We start from the raw sequence: 19,202 nt of genomic DNA, 5'->3' as shown, positions 1-19,202 counted from the left end.
GAGGTTGACTCAGAGGAGAGGCTACCAACAGGTTCCATAGATCCGCGTACCAACCTCGACGAGGCCAATCTGGGGCCACTAGGATCATCATTCCTCCCTCCTTCCTGAACTTCCACAGAAGGCGAAGTAGGAGTTGAAACAGGGGGAATGCGTACACTATCTTGCCGACTTAAAAAGTCTGCCTCAACATTGAGAACCCCTGGGATGAAGTTTGCAGAGATTGCAGAAATCTGCTTCTCCGCCCACATGAATATCTTGGAGACTTCTTTTATCGCTCCTTTGCTGCATGTCCCGCCCTGCCTGTTGATAAAGGCCACGGGCGTGGTGCTGTCGGACCGGATCTTTACAGGGCACCCTCGGATGAGGGACCCCAACCTCTGAAGAGCCAGAAGGATTGCTCTCAATTCCAGGAGATTGATCGGAAGGCGACTCTCCTGAGCCGTCCAGCGACCCTGAAAAGATTGAGAATTGCCAACCGCTCCCCAGCCCCGTAGGCTGGCATCCGTGGTAAGCAAGACTCAGGTTGGAATCCAAAACGGTCGGCCCTGAGACAAGTTGTCTGTCTTTAACCACCATGTGAGAGACAGGCGAACCTTCGGGGGCAGTGTGATCAATTGACTCCTTTGACGAGTATGATCTCCTGTCCACTGGCTGAGAGTGTAAAGCCAAAGTGGGCGCGAGTGAAACTGTGTATACTCTACCATGTCGAAGACACCACCATACACTTGTGTACTGAGACCCTTCTGTGACCTATAAGGGAATGAATCTTCCTCTGAAGGGAGTGGATCTTATCCTCTGGAAGATATACTCTCTACAACCGAGTGCCCAGCCGAGCTCCCAAGTGAAGTGTCCTTTGGGAAGGAGTAAGAAACGATTTCTTCCAGGATATCCTCCAACCGTGAGATAACAGAAGTGTAATCACGACCTGCAAATGACTGGGGACTTTCCAAAATCAGTGGGCCGTCCAGGTATGGAATCATCCGAACCCCCAGCCGGTGCAGGTGTGCAGCCCTGACCGCCATCACCTTGGTGAACACCCTGGGAGCCGTAGATAGACCAAAAGGTAGCGCCCTGAACTGGAAGTGTTCGACCCGAAGGGCGAACCTCAAAGTGCTGATGTTCCTGTCGGATGGGGATGTGAAGTATATCTAGCGAGGCCATGAAGTCCCCTGGCTCCAGTGAGAGAATGATCGAACGCAGGGACTCCATGCGAAACTTCGGCACTCGCAGAAAAATAGTGAGCGACTTCAGATTCAGGATAGGACGGTGAGAACCATCCAGTTTGTGAATCAAGAATAGGGTTGAGAAGAACCCCTGACCCCTCTGTTCCTGAGGAACTGGAACAATGATGTTCGAGTCCAAAAGAGAGCAGATGGAAAGCTGTAGCACTTGTCGTTTCGCTGGGTCCTTTGGAAGACCCGTGCAAAAATAACACTGAGGAGGGGGTAACCGGAATGTCAGGACATAGCCCCTGGAGACCACCTCCCTGACCTGTTTAGCCACTGGACGTCTGGTAGCCCAGGGCTGCTTGGTGCAGGGCTTGGCTACCTTAGTGGATGAGGAAAATCTAGAGGAAGGACTAGTGCCGTCGGACAAACCTCTCTCCACCTTGCCCAGCCACTCAGACACTGCCTTGGCCACCCATGATGCGGCAAGCGTGGTACACCTAATGGCCCCTGCCTGTGAAAAGCAGTCCTGAGGAAATTCTCAGAAGGGTCCTTCAAAGATGAAGAATCCGAAATGGGCAGTACTGAAGCGCGAGCTAATTGCGCAACATGATCATCCGCCAGGGGAGGATTTTCCCACTTAGCCCTCTCTGTGGGAGGAACAGGTTAAAAAGCAGTAAGTCGCTTGGAAAGCTGAAGCCTTCTAAACGGTTGAGACCACGCAGTCTCCAATAAATCCTCCATGAGAGCCGAAGGCGGGAGCTGGGCCGATACTTTCTTAAGACGCTTAAAAAGCAGGTCTTTACTTTTAGGGGCAGGAGCCTCATCCTCCCTCTGGAGGACTGCCTTAACCTCCTGCATCAGAGACTCTACCTCCACTGAGGACAAAGTGTCATCGGCCCCTGCGGATTCCGCCACTGAGCTGGAATCCGACTCGGAACGCGGAGAACCCGCATCGGGACTCTGCTGCCTACACTGCCTCCTGGAATCCCTGCCCGCCCGAGTAGCCGTCAACCCCTGCACAGATTGTGCAAAGGATTGCCACCAAGGGGGCTCTACATAAGCAGGAGCTGCCCCAACACTGGTGCTGGCCACTGCCACAGGGGGCATGGGCACAGGGGGCAGGAGGTAAGGAGTTGACAAGCGGTCAATATGTCAATACCTGAGTCAAGGTCGAAGCCCAGGCCGGTTCCTGCTGTGAAGGCAGCAGAAGATCTGCTTCAAGGGCCAAACACCTGGAACAGATATCCTCCTCCTGCTGAGAGAGTATGTCCACACATACCCTACAGGTACGCTGCATCGGAGATGGAGTCTCCTTGCCAGGTTTCGCCTTAGGCATACTGTCCATGATAAAAGACAAAAAACACCAGCAGTTACAACACTGACACCCAAGCAACACACTTGCAGCCTTACCCACAAAGCTTTAGCAAAGCCATTTGGTATGGGCAGATAAACTCAACAATTCAGCAAGCTGAAAAGGAGACACCGTATATGCAAAGCCAATACTATGAATGGTGACAGTGTTTCAAACTTTCATCTCTTCCAATGATATTGGAAGGAAGACAGCATCAGAGTACCAGCCGCAGGAGAGGATAAATACCACAAACACCAGGCTCCAGAAGCAGGGTGTGGGGGAGAATCCCAGCAGCCTCCATCTCTAAACCCAGCAAGTGCCAGAATGGCTGCTGATTAGGACCTTAATGAGGAGCTGGGACACCTGGGGCAAAAATATATATATATATTTTTTTTTTTTTTTTTTTTTGATTGTGGGAGGAAACCGGAGTACCCGGAGGAAACCCACTCAAGTACGGGGAGAATATACAAACTCCGCACAGTTAGGACCATGGTGGGAATCGAACCCAGGACCTCAGTGCTGTGAGGCAGTAATGCTAACCATTACACCCTCCGTACTCCTACAGCACCTGGTGTTCCTATGTGGTCACCCACTCAAGTACTTACCAGGCCCAATATACAGCATTAGCTGTAGATCCCAGGCTGTCTTCAAGCTTCCAATGATATTGGAAAGAAGACATCAGCAAAGCTCAACAATCCAGCCAGCAGCAGGAGAGGAGAAATACCACACACACACACACACCAGGCTCCAGGAGCAGGGTGTGGGGGAGAATCCCAGCAGCCTCTGTCTCTAAACCCAGCAAGTGCCAGAATGGCTGCTGATTAGGACCTTAACGAGGAGCTGGGACACCTGGGGCAATCCTACATCACCTGGTGTTCCTATGTGGTCACCCACTCAAGTACTAACCAGGCCCAATATACAGCATTAGCTGTAGATCCCAGGCTGTCTTCAAGCTTCCAATGATATTGGAAAGAAGACATCAGCAAAGCTCAACAATCCAGCCAGCAGCAGGAGAGGAGAAATACTACACACACATCAGGCTTCCAGGAGCAGGGTGTGGGGGAGAATCCCAGCAGCCTCTGTCTCTAAACCCAGCAAGTGCCAGAATGGCTGCGGATTAGGACCTTAACGAGGAGCTGGGACACCTGGGGCAATCAGAGAGCAAGCCTCAGCACTTCCCCAGGGGTGGGGGAGGGACTAACCTACAGCACCTGGTGTTCCTATGTGGTCTCCCACTCAAGTACTAACCAGGCCCAATATACAACATTTCCAATGTGTATGGCTGTAGGTTCTCAGGCTGTCTAACCTCCCCCTCAGGCATCAACCCCCGGGACATAGCCTGACTAATTGTCCCTGGTGATCTAGTGATAGGGTGGAGCAGTCCAGACCCCCACTGCCTGCCCCCCCGCTGACTCCCATACAAACGGGGGGGGATCGCTGCTAGACGCGGCTCCCTGCAAGCAGGGAACCGCCGCTTACCTGCCCGGGGACGGAGTGCAGCATGCGGGAGCCTCCGAGAGAGGGTCCCGCGACGGAAGTCCCCAGCCCAGTCGCCAGCGCTGCCGTCGCCGCCGCCGAGTGATGGAGCTGCGCTGCCGGTGATTCACTAAAAGAGCACCCGCCGCAGCAGCTCTAACCCATGGCTGTTCTAACAGCCGCGATAATGGTGCTGCTCTCTCCTTGGCACCAAAGAAAAAACTGGTGACCCAGGGTCAGGGGGCGGGTTATGAGGGAGAAGGGAGGCAGGGAGCATGCTGGGTACATTTTTGTAACCCTTTGGTGCACGCTCTGCTACCTCACCTCTCATACCCAGCGTGAACTCCTGTGCCCCCTAGTGGACGATAAAGAAATGGGGTTTTTACCACATTTATGCTTTAGAGAATCTCCCCCTGAATGAGTTGTATAATATCACTCTGTATTCTGCAAGATGGTGGTCACATCAGCTCTCCTCAACAGGTTTCTAGAATATGTAACTGGAGGTAGGTAGGTTCAGGGGAAATCTGAGGAAAGATTTCTTCACAGAAAGGGTAGTGGACAAGTGGAATAGATTCCCATCAGAGATGGTAGAGGTGAAGACATTAGAGCAATTTAAACATGCATGGAATAGACAGAAGGATATAATTTTAAGGAAATAAGGATCAAATAGGGTTTCAGGTAAAAATATGGTTAAAAGGGGGGCAGGTTAGATGTGACAAATGGTTCTTATCTGCCGTCAAATTCTGTTTCTATTTGAATACCTCTATCAAGACCATAGCCATGAGATTCTAAATCTTAAATATTGAAATAGAAACACGGGTGGATCACGAGAGCTGGGTGTCCATGTGCATTCTACACGGAAGTCTCACCCACCACTGGCTGGCGCATGCTCCATGTAGACGCCGACACTGCACATGTGCTAATCTCACATTATAGATAAGCTTATGAACAGAAGTGCTAATAGTGAAAAGGGAATACATATGTGTTGCTGACAATCAGAATGTCGATAAGGATGTATGTGGACCCTGGAATAGGCAATGCGAGGACGGCAACATTGTCTAAAAGCATTTCTTACCTGTTTCACCTCCCTCTTCACTGATTTTGTCTGGAAGAGAAACGCCTCCAGGTGAACGCAGCCTCCGAGGACTTGGCCATGATGTAAGTGCAAGGCTGAGAGATGATGGTGGAGAACTGTGCTCGCAGGAAGTGAGTGGTACCGATGCACGAGTTCGTGAACCTAGAGAGAGCAAGTTGTTGTTACTTTAATGCCTGATTATTCTTTTTTTTTATTTTTTTAATGAGTTTTCTCTTCTAGACTCACCTCTTGCGGTCAGGAGAGCACTCACAGTTCTCTCACTTATTGCATTAAATCCAGCCTTAATATCTAGAAAAGAACGGTGGCTTGAACCAATTGTAGATGTATCCTGTACCCGTTGCTCTGGTTAAATTAAAGATAGAACTTAGAGATGCAGTAATTACATACAATTCACCCAACACATTGCTTATCAAACTTCTATCCCTGCCCAAAATCTGTGATGTCACTGTGTGCCCCCTCCATGTTATTACTAAAGCCCCATACACACTAGATGAGAAAGTAAAAGATATTGCTCAAAAGGGCCCTTCTGAGCGATATCTTTAAAAAAATGTCTAGTGTGTACCTCAGTATGGTTAAAGAGACTGGAGTTCTCTTTGATTGGCCAATATGAACAAAATTATCACAGCAGTGGCATTCAACAAACCCGTCATGTACTTAGCATTCTATTACATTAATAATACCTACTTATAAGTTTATGTGCTTTATGGATGAAGGTATTTTAGCATTTATGTTATAAGCATACCTGGTGTTTCCACATAATGATTGCCACTTAAAAAAAAAAATAAAGAACAGACTGACACACAGTCCCTAGTAAATTTCACCCAAGAAGCTGCTTAAGAAATAATCAGAAACTGTATGTAATATCCACCAGTAGAGGGCAGTGTCTCAACACTTTTCAATGACCCTGAATCAGGATGGACCTTGACAAGTCCAGTAAAGAAATAAGAAGTTAGTAAAGTAGGTCAGTATCCCTGGTTATATGGTACCTACTACAGCATATATTAAAACCTATAGTATCTAAAAATACAATAGAGGTGCATCTATTTTATATATCCAATTAGATAAAATGGCTAAGAGCATATTGCTAATACTGTAAATTTGAACAAGTGAATTAAAAACCAGACATAACACATGTGTTTACAGAGAAGCTACAATGGCGTGCACGAGCACACGTTTACTTCACACATGTAGGCACTGACACCCAATTTTTTTAGACATTTGTTTGAGTGAAATTGTCTATTAGGTTTACACCAATGTCTAATTTTTTAAATGGCATTCTTCTTTAAGCGTGCTAAATTTATAGGCTCTTTCTAGCAGACATTATACCTAGGAAACGTACAGAACTTTGGTTTCCAAAAATAGCTGAAAGAACAACTGCTTGAGATAGGAAAGAAGATTCAGACATTGGTATCTGGCTGCAATCACCAACATTTTCTTCACCTAATTACTGTATGTGGGAAATTAACATAATTAGTAGTAAATAGACACAACTGTTACATAATGTATGAGCCCATTCAATATGTTCCATACAGAGGGCTCCAGCTTATTGGCTCTTCTCTTCCATGTTTGTGCTTGTAGCTGGTGGCATGGTGATTCCTGGTACCAACGAGCACTGATGAATACAAGTAAAGGTGCCCATACACCTGCCTGGACAATCTCCTGATCACCGGCTGCCAGCACTATCGTCCCGCTGGCCGAATAGTCTGATCAGCGGCCAGCATTCAGCGCTCCATTGGATTGGGGAAATTAAGCATGCTAAAAACTCCCAGTTTCTGCAATCCCCTCCCAGACTGGGATTAATATACCCGATACCACAATGCGACTATCAGGGGATTGCCCCAATACACCGCTGGTGTATAAGCACCTTAACTCTTGCATGGGTGTTGGCAAATGACGCAACATGATTACAGTACTAAATATCCAATTATTGTCTTTTTTCAGTTTGGTTTATTTTTAAATCATTTGGAAATGACACAATTTACATTGTGAAGTGTACTACTGATTTATTTGTGTCTCTCAGAATATGTCTTGCGAGAAGGGATGGACTAGCAATAACATGAATAAGGGGCACAACTGTGTCATATAATGTGAATTAATGGGCACTACTGTCTGGTGTAATTGGAATAAGTGGCACTACTGTGTGGCTTAACAGGAATATGGGGCACTAATGTGTGGTGCAGTTTGAATTGTGTGGCTATGCCCCCTTCCCAACATGACCACACAACTTTGTTGCAAGCCCTGCCTACATGAAGTATGGATGGGGGCGTCAATGCTCTTTATTTACACAGGTCACAAAAATGTGTAGTTACAGCTCTACTTTGGTGTACCAGTATGTGTCCTTCTTTGTATTCATCAACCTGCTCTAAACAATTCCTACAGAGAACAACATCTAATCCTCTACAGCTGCTTAGCAAGGGCTTAGTCAATTGTGAAAATTCCTTCCGTTTTCTTTGTGTGTTATCAATGAAGTGCCAGCTTTACTTAACAGGACCAACCAAATACCAAATGTCTGACAATGGCACATGTTTGAGTCTCCTAAAGGATAAGCTTTGTTGTATGTATTTTAATACAGAGAATGATGTACAATTGTATGTTGTTCTAATAATAATGCATAGACTAAGAAGTAGGAGGAGTCAGTAATAGTGAGGGGGAAGAGTCTATACCAGGAGTCGGATGCTGGTGCCAGTGTGGGTCTGTGTACTTTAAATGCCAGGGTTTATTTTTAATCCCAGTCTGGCCCGGTCTGTGAGTGAGTAGGAAAACATAGCTGTAACTTACCTCTGCTGAGTCCTCCCTGATCCCAAAGCAGTTTTGTGATCTCATTAGTCCAGGCCTCTTTAATACTAGAGGTTTCCGCTTGCAAAAGTAATGTCTCCCGAGATTTCTGACGCCTGAACCAGAGTTCAATCCGCAAGTCTCCCTCTGTAGCATTTTCTGTGAGGCCCATGTCAGCTGTCTAAAATATACAAACAATGACAGTTCTACGGAAGTAAAGATAAAACTGTGATTTCAACATAAACAATGCACAATAAGGAATACTAGCTCAAAATATGTAACCATTCACATCAGTACCTATCTCAGGGGGACTTACAATCTATATTCCCTACCACATGGACATGCATATACACTTGGGTTAGCTTTGTCAGAAGCCTGTTAACCGAACAGTATGTTTTTGAAGTGTGGGAGGAACTCAAACGCCTACAGGAAACCTATGAAATATGGAGAGAAAATGCAAACCCCAAACTGGGCTTAATTTGAGAATTAATCTCATGACTTTATAGATGTGAGGCAGTACTGCCAACCACCATGTCATCATGCTGTCCCAAATAATAAAAGTTAAATATTTTTATATAAGTAAAACTACATCAAACAACAGAAATCACCATTAGCCATATATTGTATGTGGACACCAGAGACTATACAGATGGCGCCACACCCATCTAGTCTGCCTATGGAGTTTGGCCCGCCAACTCGCCACATTACGCCTAGTCGCAAGTCAGGGCAATAAGTAGCACAGCTTAACGGGTGGGTGAAATACCAGTGATCATCCACCAGATGTCGCTTTTTAAAATCACTACTGTGCATGGGTCAGATGTCTAATGCAATGCTATAGCAAAATTATCTGTATTGACTGCGTGTGAAGTGTCCATTGAAATGCACTGTAGCGCAAGAACTACTTTACTGTACATTACTGTACTGTTCAGTTTGCTAGACAGACACTTTAAAAAAAAAATATTCTATTGCATAGACGTGCATCTCGTACTGCTAATTATAGTAGGCTCTGGGGATAAGTGAGTGAGTATATAGTACTTTCACCAAGAATGGGTCAAACGTGCATGTGAGATACTTGTACATCCTATTCTCGGCAAACGGCACGCTGAGAAAGGTTGCCGTGGTACAAAAGCAGCAAAAACAATCGTGGATCCATACTGTAGGTTTCACTTGTGTAAGGGCACTGCTGTCCATGCGTCTCACTACACTAGACTGGTTAAACACAGATTTCCGCTACAGTAGGAATGTCATACAGTACAAGCAGGCCACACTCAAGTGCTGAGGGCGTTAACAAAATGACTAACTTGTGTCAGCCAGGACTTCATGGCCCACATCTATGGAGCTATTGATGGCATAGGTTACACTTGTGTAAGAGCACTGCTGTATGTGCATCTCATTACGCTACACTGGTTAAACACAGAATAACGTTACAATGACGTACAGTACGGGCAGGCCAGAATCGTGTACTGAGTGGATCAACAAAATGGCAGCTGAGTGTGAACGAGGGCTTCCTGGAAGCTCACATCTATGGAGCGAGACATGGCACAGGTTTTACACATCTAAGGGGATTGCTGAAGGTGCATCTCTTACACTAGTTAAAACACACAGGGGCTGCTCACAAAGGCACAGATGCTGTAATGATCAACCTGCAGCTCCGGTCCCTTACCTGCACCTCTGTCGAGGTTTGGATGCACCTGTTGGTTAACAGGGAGCTGAGCACCTGCTAGGAACTGACCCACCTGAGCATAGGATTGCTCACTGTCACCTCCCCACAGTCTGTCGATGGCACCCTGGCTGCAGAGAAATCCAGAAACCCCTGCAAGCAGGACAGACATTGGAGGGGACCCCACATGCGGGTGCAGTATGCTCTGAACGGTATATGACTTCTTATCACAGTGAATACTGTAAATATGCTGTGCAATAGGGAGCTGAGCACCTGGCCGGAGATGACCCGCCTGAGCGCAGGATTGCTCACTGTCACCTACCCGCAGTCTGGCAAAGGCACCAATAGAGGGGACCCCACCCATGGGTGCTTGCCGCTTTCCTTCCCGGTATCACATAAACTAGTAGTCAAGTTTCCAAGACCCCCACAAGGCTAAAAGCAAGTGTCAGAACCCATGGTAGGTCTGAATTAACGGTTTCATTATAGTCTATGGGGAAAATGTTTCCAATTTGCACCTTGATATCTCCGATTTTATGTGTCCTAGAGACTTGAGAATGGTACCACATGAAAGAGGAGACTATTGGCTTTTGGGACAGACTAGATTATGTGACACCGGGAAGGGAAGCAGTAATCATCAACGTGTGGGGTCCCCTCCAATTGGCCACCCAACTTGCAGGTGTTTCTGGCTTCCTCTGCAACCAGGGCACCGGACTGTGGGAGGTGACAGTGCGCTCAGGTGGGTCCCTTCCTGCCAGGTGCTCAGCTCTCTGTTGCACAGCAGGTGTGCCCAAACCTGGACACCGGTGCAGGTTGGGGACCGGAGCTGCCGGTTGATCCCTGTAGTGTCTGTACCTTTCTCAGCAGCCCCTGTCTTACTCGTGTAATGAGACGCACCCTCAGCCTTCCCCTTAGACATGTAAAACCTATGCTGTTGCTCAGTCCATAGATATGGGCTTCCGCGAAGCCCTGTTTCATACTCGGTAGCCATTTTGTTAACCCACTAGGTGCATGAGTCTGGCCTGCTACAGACCGTATGGTAACTGTATGCTCACTATGGGGATAGCCCATACGTGTTTCAAATAGCCTAATAAGATGCACGTACATAAATGCCCATATACAGTACATGCATAACCTATGCAATAGCATTTTCTGAGAAAAATTGTATATTTAACATACAGTATTGTACAGTAAAGTAGTATGTATAACTGTAAAGGTGCCCATACACTGAGGCGATTTGGTCAGATTTCGGCAGATTGCGACCAATCGACGGTTAAATGAGACCAAATCAGCTCTCCCTGACATGCCGTCGGGTCCGATGCGCGGTCCCGTGTGCATCGGACCCGACCAGGTGGTCAGACCTGCTACCCGTCGGATCACCCGTCCTGGGAGCTCCCTCCTGGCAGCGAGGTGGGCGGGAAGCAGGGACACACGCGATCCATCACAACGGATCGCATGCGTTCCTGCCGCCGTGAAGGTCCCGGGAGGCTCGCAGGGTATTGAAAGTCCGTACACTGCTGCGAGACATCACAGCAGTGTATGGGCACCTTAAGACTAGTAGACTAAAATGAGAGGGAGAGAGAGAGAGAGAAAAAACTGTTGTCACTTAGAGAATCAAACCTGGGTCTCCGAGCATGGAGAGCGGCACACTTACCCACTAGCCTATGACACCTGGTGATAGTGACCTGTGCTCATGAGTCTATGTACAGAGTGATCTCATGCCATCAGTTATGCTTACTGTATACTGCATCCGCAAGAGAACTGTAGGACTTTATGTTTATGAAATAATTTGCCTAGGGGACCCAGAGGCTCCGCCTAACCACTGTACATTACACAGCCAATTTGCCCGAACTTGTATTGTACTGTACAGATGGAGCCGCAGTGCCTTTCACGAGAATAAGGCGCACGAGCGTCTCATATGCAAGCATGTCCCATTCTCTGCCAATGGTACAGCTCCCTCTTTAATGTATCAAGCCGCTGCTGGATTAGTGGAGCATTACCCACCCAGCGGTGGGGAGGTGTATTGCATGCATATTGTATGGGGTGCCTCAACGCACCTCTGAGCACGGTAAAAAAGTGGCGCCCTAAAACCCTCGCCTATGACCGGTCATCTCACAATCGATTGTATGCACCTAAACTGCCTAAAAACGGCAACACAAATGACGCCGGTTGTATGAGCCATAAAACGTCAGATTACATGTGCTTAAAAGCACATGCAATCAGCACCCAATCCCATCTGGTCAACTGATGCAGCACGTCTGATCAGAGGACCAATCCCCAACCAGCGGGAACTCGCATTGCACGAAAATGTTCAATTGTTTGCTTTTCGTCAATGCATCGCTATTAGCACTGCATTTGCAATTTTATATGGGGCATTTATTCTTTCTTTCTGGTGGTGAGTTTTTAATTGGAGGCAACTGCTTTATCTCTAACTAGCTATCCATGCTGAATTAGGCCATGCATTCAGTATGCTTCAATTAAAGTTCTGCAAAACACGCAATGCTTATGTTGTTGTACCTATTACCAATATTTTGCTCTTTAACATGTTTTCATTTCTTGCACATAAGGCTCAGCAATCTCTTACCTTAAAAGCTTGTTTGAACCCATATGTTTCCAAGCCTCCCTCTGCCGTCTTTAGTTTGCTAAGAAGCAAAAGTTTCTGGAAGAGGAATACATGTCGCAAGGATTTCTTTCTTCCAGACAGTACAGTGAAAACATCCTTCAACAGGAGGCGGCCCTGTTCTTTCTCATCCACCTAAGTGTGACACCAACCAAGGTCAATCACCAACCACAGTGACAAGTCTGTAAAAAATCAGCACATGGTGTGAGGGAACCCTTGATAAAGTGTTTCCCAAATCCAGTTCTCTATTACAACCCCAACAGCTCATGTTAGCATGATGTCTGTCCGTGGAAGCAGCCAGAATAATTACTGGCCCAGCCAAGTAGACTGTGTCACCTGTGCATAATCAAAGAAATCCTGAAAACATGAGGTGCCAAGGGTGTATGACAGGCATGTAAAAAACTATGGCCCTTCAGCTGTTGCGAAACTACAAGTCCCATCATGCTTGCCACAGTTTTGCTATTAGGGAATGCTGAAACTATGGCAAAGCATGCTGGGATGTGTAGTTTCACAACAGCTGGAGGGCCATAGTTTACACATGCCTGGTGTACGAGAACCAGATTTGGGAAACACTGTTGTGCAGTGCAATAGGAACTATCACAATATCTTATATATTTGGCTACATCTGTCACTCAAAATGTATGAGTGTGTCTATAACGCTGGGTGGAGCCTCTGACTCACATGGCTGACTCACATGACAGAGAACCAGTCCAGTGAGCCCACAGTGCCAGACACCCTCTGCACCAATGCCCATCCCTACTCTGCAACAGGCAAAAACCTTTACTACCCCTAATGCCCACACACCTCTATCACTGCCCTGCCTCCTGTTCTCCTGCCCCGTAACTTCCGCCAGTGGGAACCCACTCACCCTGTGTTGCCCACATTCCCCTATCATGCTTTACTACCCAGCCTCCTGCTCTCATACACCCTAACTCCCACCCAGTAGGAGGAGACTCTGACTCAGGGCCACCATCCTATACTCCTTTGCTGCCACGCTGGACCCTCACCCACTGGCAGAAGCTGCACAGTGTCCCCCACCCTCCTCTTTAGCCCCCCTTATGCCCACACACCCCTATCACTACCCAGCCTCCTGTTTTCCTGTGTCGTGACCTCCGCCAGTGGGGAGCCGCTGACTCAAAAACACCCTACTATACTATTGCACACACACCCACACCTCAACACGCACACACAGCCCCCCCCCCCCCACACCCACAAATGTCCCTGTACCCTCCACAATATCAATGTACATCTTACTCTGTAACCGCTTTTTAATTAAACAAAACAATACACACCCCCTTCCAAATCATATGCTCTCACATATCACCAATAACTCAAGTTGCAATACAGGGCATCTTTCATACAATTCTAACCATATTTCTCACAATACAAACGTTCACAAATTAAGGGGGCGCAGCCCCTTACGACGGTGTGAAGAGCGCCCGTAGGGATGAATCACCAAGTATATATATACACACATACATGAGATCCGATTAAATCTGGCTAAATCCAAATCTGCACATCTCTAATATATCTATAACATGTCATTTTTTTACCTCAAATCCACGAATTGCTTCTGCAGCTAACAAATTTTTCCCATGATGCACCAGGGAGCCAACAAGTTCGCGTGCAACGTGCAGAGACTGGCGCTCATGTTCAGTGTCCTGGTCACACTCCTGCATCATATCTCCCAGAAACCGCTGGTACTGGTCTAACTGTTCCAGAGGTCTCTGCAGAATCCCCCTTGATTCCTCATCTTCCTTCTGGTCCTTTCTCCTTCCCTGTTGGAGAAATGGTTAATAGGCATGGATGATAAATATACCCCACCCCCAACCTCACGCCCACCAGTTTATAGTAGCAAGCCCAAGGCCCAACACATCATCCATTGCACACACAGGCATACTGGGATACGAAACAGCCACAAACCACTAACACAGGAAAAATTTCCCACCAAGACATGTGCATCAGCAAGGGCATCCTGTGCCCCGTATATGCCTCAAAGAACAAGATTTAACAAGGCAAGACCATAATCCTATATTCCCCCCCCCAAGAAGCTGCCCAAGAAGCACCAATTGGTCCTAGTAGAATGAGCTGTAACCCCTGCAGGAGTAGGAATGGTTGCCGCCAAGTAGGCATGGTAAACAGGGAATCTCATCTGTGAGATACCGAGTCCAGTCAACATTAATGCAGAGAGCCCGCACCACATCTAAGGAGGCCTCCTAACGAAGGCCCACCACCCATAGCTGAGACTAAAATATCCTGGTTTAAATTAAACCATGAGACATACTTGGGCAGGAACCCCAAACGAGTGCAGAGGACTGCCCTATCCGGATGAAACCCCAGCAAGGGCGAGAGTTATGACAAGGCACTAAGGTCCGAGACCCTCTGGCAGAGAAATTAGCGAAGAGGAACAGAGTTTTCCATGAAAGCCAATGGAGGTCAACCAAGTCCAGTGGCTCAAAGGGAGCCGAATAGAGGGCCCAAAGCACCAGTGAAAGATCACATGGAGCCACCAGAGCCACAAATAGAGGCTCAACATGAAGGACTCTCTGTCCTGGAGAAATGTCTTGACATCCAGCAAGGCAGCTAGCTGCTGCTGAAAGAGAACATAAAGGGATGAGATTTGAACCTTCAGGGAATGCCAACAGCTGGGAGATATGCAAAGAATCAAGGGTGGAGGCCCCTGGAAGAATACCATGTGAAATAGGTCTTCCATAGAGAGCCAAAGCATAGTCCTGATTATGGTCTGTAAAAAACCCTTCTTTCTCTGGACGGATGTTTCAACAGCCACCCCATCAAAGCAAGGAGGCTGAGGTCTGGATGCAGACAGGGACCTTGTAACAGAAGATCTGGATGCCTCAGAAGACACCAGGGCACGGACAGAGTGAGCAGTTCTGGGCACCACAGGTGACAGCCCATCTGGAGCCACCGGGATCATTGTGCCGCTCTGAAATTGAACTTGCGTACCACACTGAAAAGCATAGCAATCGGAGGAAAGGTGTACAAAAGAGGAAAGTCCAAGGGGTCTTGAGAGTGTTTAACAGTAATGCGTTGGAATCCAGAATGTGAGAGCCGTATCTCTGTACCTGTCTGTTATACCAGAACAACATGAAGACTATGTCCAGAGGACCCCACCTTCTGACCAAAATGCAAAACATCTCTGTATGTAGAGCCCATTCTCCGGAGTGCATGTTCTGGCGACTGAGAAAATTTTTCAGGTACATGCCACAGTGATTTCGAGTGCCCTCCTTGTGGTTGATGTAAGCAACCGGAGTCTAGTTGTTTGATTGTATTTTGATTGGGCACCCATGGAGGATCTAAGAAGGAGGAACTAAGGAGGGGATATGGTCGAATGGTCTACCATAATATGGTCGACAGTCATTAGGTCAACATCGTTGGGTCGACATACAGGAAGGTCGACAGGAGTCTAGGTCGACATGGGTCAAGATCGACAGGGGTCTAGGTCGACAAGGGACTGTCGCTGTTGACCTAACCCATGTCGACCTAATGCAGGTGTCGACCTAGACCCATGTCGACTCAACTGCGTCGACCTAAAGACTATTGACCATCTTATGGTCGACCAAACAATCCCATTCCCTAAGGAGGAACTAAGCAGTGAATACCCGCAGATCCAACACAGTGATGAAGAGAGCACTCTCTCTCTGGAGGTGTCAAGCGTCATTGAAAAGTTTGCCTTTTATCCTAATACAAACCACCAAACTCGCTATAAAATTAATGGAATGGGATCATTGGATAGACGGCAACTAGGTCGACGAGCATTAGGTCGACACCACTAGGTCGACAGGTCATTAGGTCGACATGGGGAAGGTCAATAGTCAAAAGGTCAACATGGGGTTTTCACTTTTTTTGTCCCGAATTTCGACACAGACACTGTAACATAGCACCGCATCCCCTCGCATGGCTCGTTGTGCTCGCCATGCTTCGGGCACGGTGCTTTGCTACACCACACACACTATTTTATTCTCAAAACACGCCCTAGTGCAGTGGTCGCCAACCCGTCGCTCGCGAGCTACCGGTAGCTTGCCTGAGCGAAACGGTCATAGGCATAATCGGCATCACGGTGTGTGGCATATGTATAATGGAGTATCACGGTGTGGCATATGTATAATAGTGCATCACGGTGTGGGGCATTTGTATAATGGGCATTGTGTGTGTGTGTGGCATATGCATAATGGAGCATCACGGTGTGGGGCATTTGTATAATGAAGCATCACGGTGCGGGGCATATTTATAATGGGTATCACGGACTGCACTATTGTGGTCATGTGTATCTGGCACTGCACTATTGAGGGCATATGTGTATCACACCCCCATTTTCCATGGCCGCACCCCATGTGGCTACAGCTCTTAGAGAGCTGACTATGCCTCCATAGCGGAAAAAAATGGGGGATGTAGCCTCGCAGGAGTTCCACGGTAGTAGCTGAACCTTCTAATTTTTGGCGCGTGCCTAACCCATGTCAACCTTCAGTCATGTCGACCTTCCTGCATGTCGACTTAGTGGTGTCGACCTAATGCTTGTTGACCTAGTTACTGGAGACCTAGTGAACATATCCCAAATTAATTATATTAGGTACTTGTGTATTATCACAGCGCCCCCGATGTTGTTTGCGTGATGTTTTTATCGCATCGCATGCCATACACCCGATGGCATGCGATGCGATGCGATTTTACACCACTATTCGATTAAAAATTGTACAAGCACCCTAAAAAATGTAAAATGCAACCCACCACTATAAAAGTGAACCCGAAGCGTGGCAAGCGCCGCGATCCCGCGAGGGGCGGCAGTACGCGTCCTACGACCTTTTCATACCCCCACTATCCACGTCGGCGTAGAGTTGACTTAATATAGTGTGGCGAGCTCAGCTCGCCACCGAGCCCGAAGCGTGGCGAGCCCTGCCGGTGGCGAGCCCTGCGAGGGGACGCGTATACCTGCAAAGTTATGCGCGTGCGCTCGCCACGCTTCGGGCTCGGTGGCTCGCCACACTATATTAAGTCAACTCCAAGCCAACGTGGATAGTGGGGGTATGAAAAGGTCGTAGGACACGTACTGCCGCCCCTCGCGGGATTGCGGCACTCGCCACGCTTCGGGTTCACGTTTATAGTAGTGGGTTGCATGGGGGTGTATTTAACATTGTAAGCACCCATTAGGGTGCATTTAACATTGTAAGCACCTATTAGGGTGCTTATACAATTTTTAATCGCATCCCATCGCATTGTATGGCATTGTATGCCATATACAATGTCATACAATTTTAAAATTGTATGCCATTGTACAACATCGCACGATATCGCATCGCATACCATCGTATGCCTTATGGTATGCGATGCGATGGGCGCCGTGATAAAACACAAGTACCTTGTAAATTTTCGCACAGGTCCTCTAGTTTTACAATATTTAGAAACAAAAAGCATCCAGGGCTAAAAAGGCATTCCTTAATAGTTTTTTTTATATTTAAATCTACTGTATAACATATATATTTTTTAAAATGAGTAATGCCAAGCCACTGACAACACACCATTTACCTTACGATTTAGTCCAATATTGTTAAACTATAATGTCAGCAGGCACCAAAATGTAATGAATCCAAAAGATGATGTTCTATTGGACCTTGGGACCTAGAGGCAGATGTATTAACCCCTTCCTGACAGAGCCTGTTTTTGCCTTCCTGACAGAGCCCTTTTTTTCAATTCTGACATGTCTCACTTAAGTGGGGATAACTTTTTTTTGCTTTTACTTATCCCAGTGATTTTGAGATTGTTTTTTCGTGACACATTGTACTTCAAGTTAGTGGTAAATTTTCGTCGATACAGTCTGTGTTTTTTTGTGAAAAATACCAAAATATCGTGAAAAAATGGAAAATTTAGCGATTTGCAAAATGTTAAATTTTCTGCTTGTGAGACAAATAATCTTACCACTCAAAATAGTGAATAACTAACATAGACCATATGTCTACTTTATGTTGACATCATTATTTCAACTTCCTTTTAATTTTTTGGGACACTAGGAGGCTTACAATATGAATAGCAAATTCTCAAATTTTCAAGAAAATTTCAAACACTGATTTTTTTAGGGACCAGTTCAGTTCTGATGTGACTTTGAGGGACTTGTATGTGAGACACCCCCATAAATGATGCCATTTCAAAAACTGCACCCCTCACAGTATTCAAAACAGCATTTTGGAAGTTTGTTAACCCTTTAGGTGTTTCACAGGAATTAAAACAAAGTGTAGGTGAAATTTCAAAATTTCTTTTTTTTTGCAGATTTGCAATTTTAATACATTTTTCTAAGGAACACAGTACATTTTACTAGAGAAATGTGACTAAAAATTGATTCCCCCAATTCTTTTGTTTTCATAAATATCCTATATGTGGCCCTAGTGTGCACGGTGACCAAACCACAGGCTTCATAATAGAAGGAGCACCTACTTGATTTTGGAGCCTCCTTTTTATGAGATTATTTTTTAGGCACCATGTAGGTTTCTAGGCACCATAACATGCTAAAAGTTAGGAACCCCCCCACAAGTGACCCCATTTTGCAAACTACACCCCTCAGGGAATTCAGCTAGGGGTATAGTGTACATTTCAAACCCGCAGGGGTTTCACCAATTGTGGTACAACTGGGCAGTGAAAATGAAAAATTATTTTTTTTACACAAAAATGCAGTTCTGGCTCCAAATTTGTCATTTTCAGAAGGTATGAAGGAGAAAAAGCACCCCAAAATCTGTGCCCCAATTTCTCCCGAGTACAGCAATGCCTCACATGTGACCAAAAAATACCAGTTGGGTGCATGGCAGGACTCAAAAGGGAAGGAGTGATTTTTGGATTTTGCAGCTCAGATTCTGGTGGAATTTTGGTGGGTGCTATGTCGCATTAGCAAGACCCCCCAAGCACCAATACAGTGGAACCCCCCCACAAGTCACCCCATTTTGCAAACTACACCCCTCAGGGAATTCATCTAGGGGTATAGTGTACATTTCAAACCCCCAGGGGTTTCACCAATTTTGATACAAGTGGGCAGTGAAAATGAAAAATTACATTTT

At 46.6% G+C, this 19,202-nt stretch overlaps 1 protein-coding gene across 3 annotated transcripts in view; it reads right to left on the bottom strand.

Annotated features, from left to right (window-relative positions):
• The window catches only part of ARHGEF40 (Rho guanine nucleotide exchange factor 40), a 69,295-nt gene that overhangs the window by 9,318 nt on the left and 40,775 nt on the right, over positions 1 to 19,202 (bottom strand). For all 3 annotated transcript variants that reach the window (XM_083145280.1, XM_083145278.1, XM_083145279.1), the window contains exons 16-20: positions 13,698 to 13,922; positions 12,109 to 12,279; positions 7,871 to 8,048; positions 5,318 to 5,434; positions 5,072 to 5,233 (exon numbers count right to left, since the gene is read on the bottom strand). In XM_083145280.1, the coding sequence (XP_083001406.1) occupies positions 5,072 to 5,233; positions 5,318 to 5,434; positions 7,871 to 8,048; positions 12,109 to 12,279; positions 13,698 to 13,922 (853 nt within the window). The remainder of the gene's footprint in view (positions 1 to 5,071; positions 5,234 to 5,317; positions 5,435 to 7,870; positions 8,049 to 12,108; positions 12,280 to 13,697; positions 13,923 to 19,202) is intronic.

Source organism: Crinia signifera, chromosome 1, assembly GCF_055691185.1.
Source record: "Crinia signifera chromosome 1, ASM5569118v1, whole genome shotgun sequence".
Lineage (NCBI taxonomy): Eukaryota > Metazoa > Chordata > Amphibia > Anura > Myobatrachidae > Crinia > Crinia signifera.
This window is presented reverse-complemented; position numbering and strand designations above follow the sequence as displayed.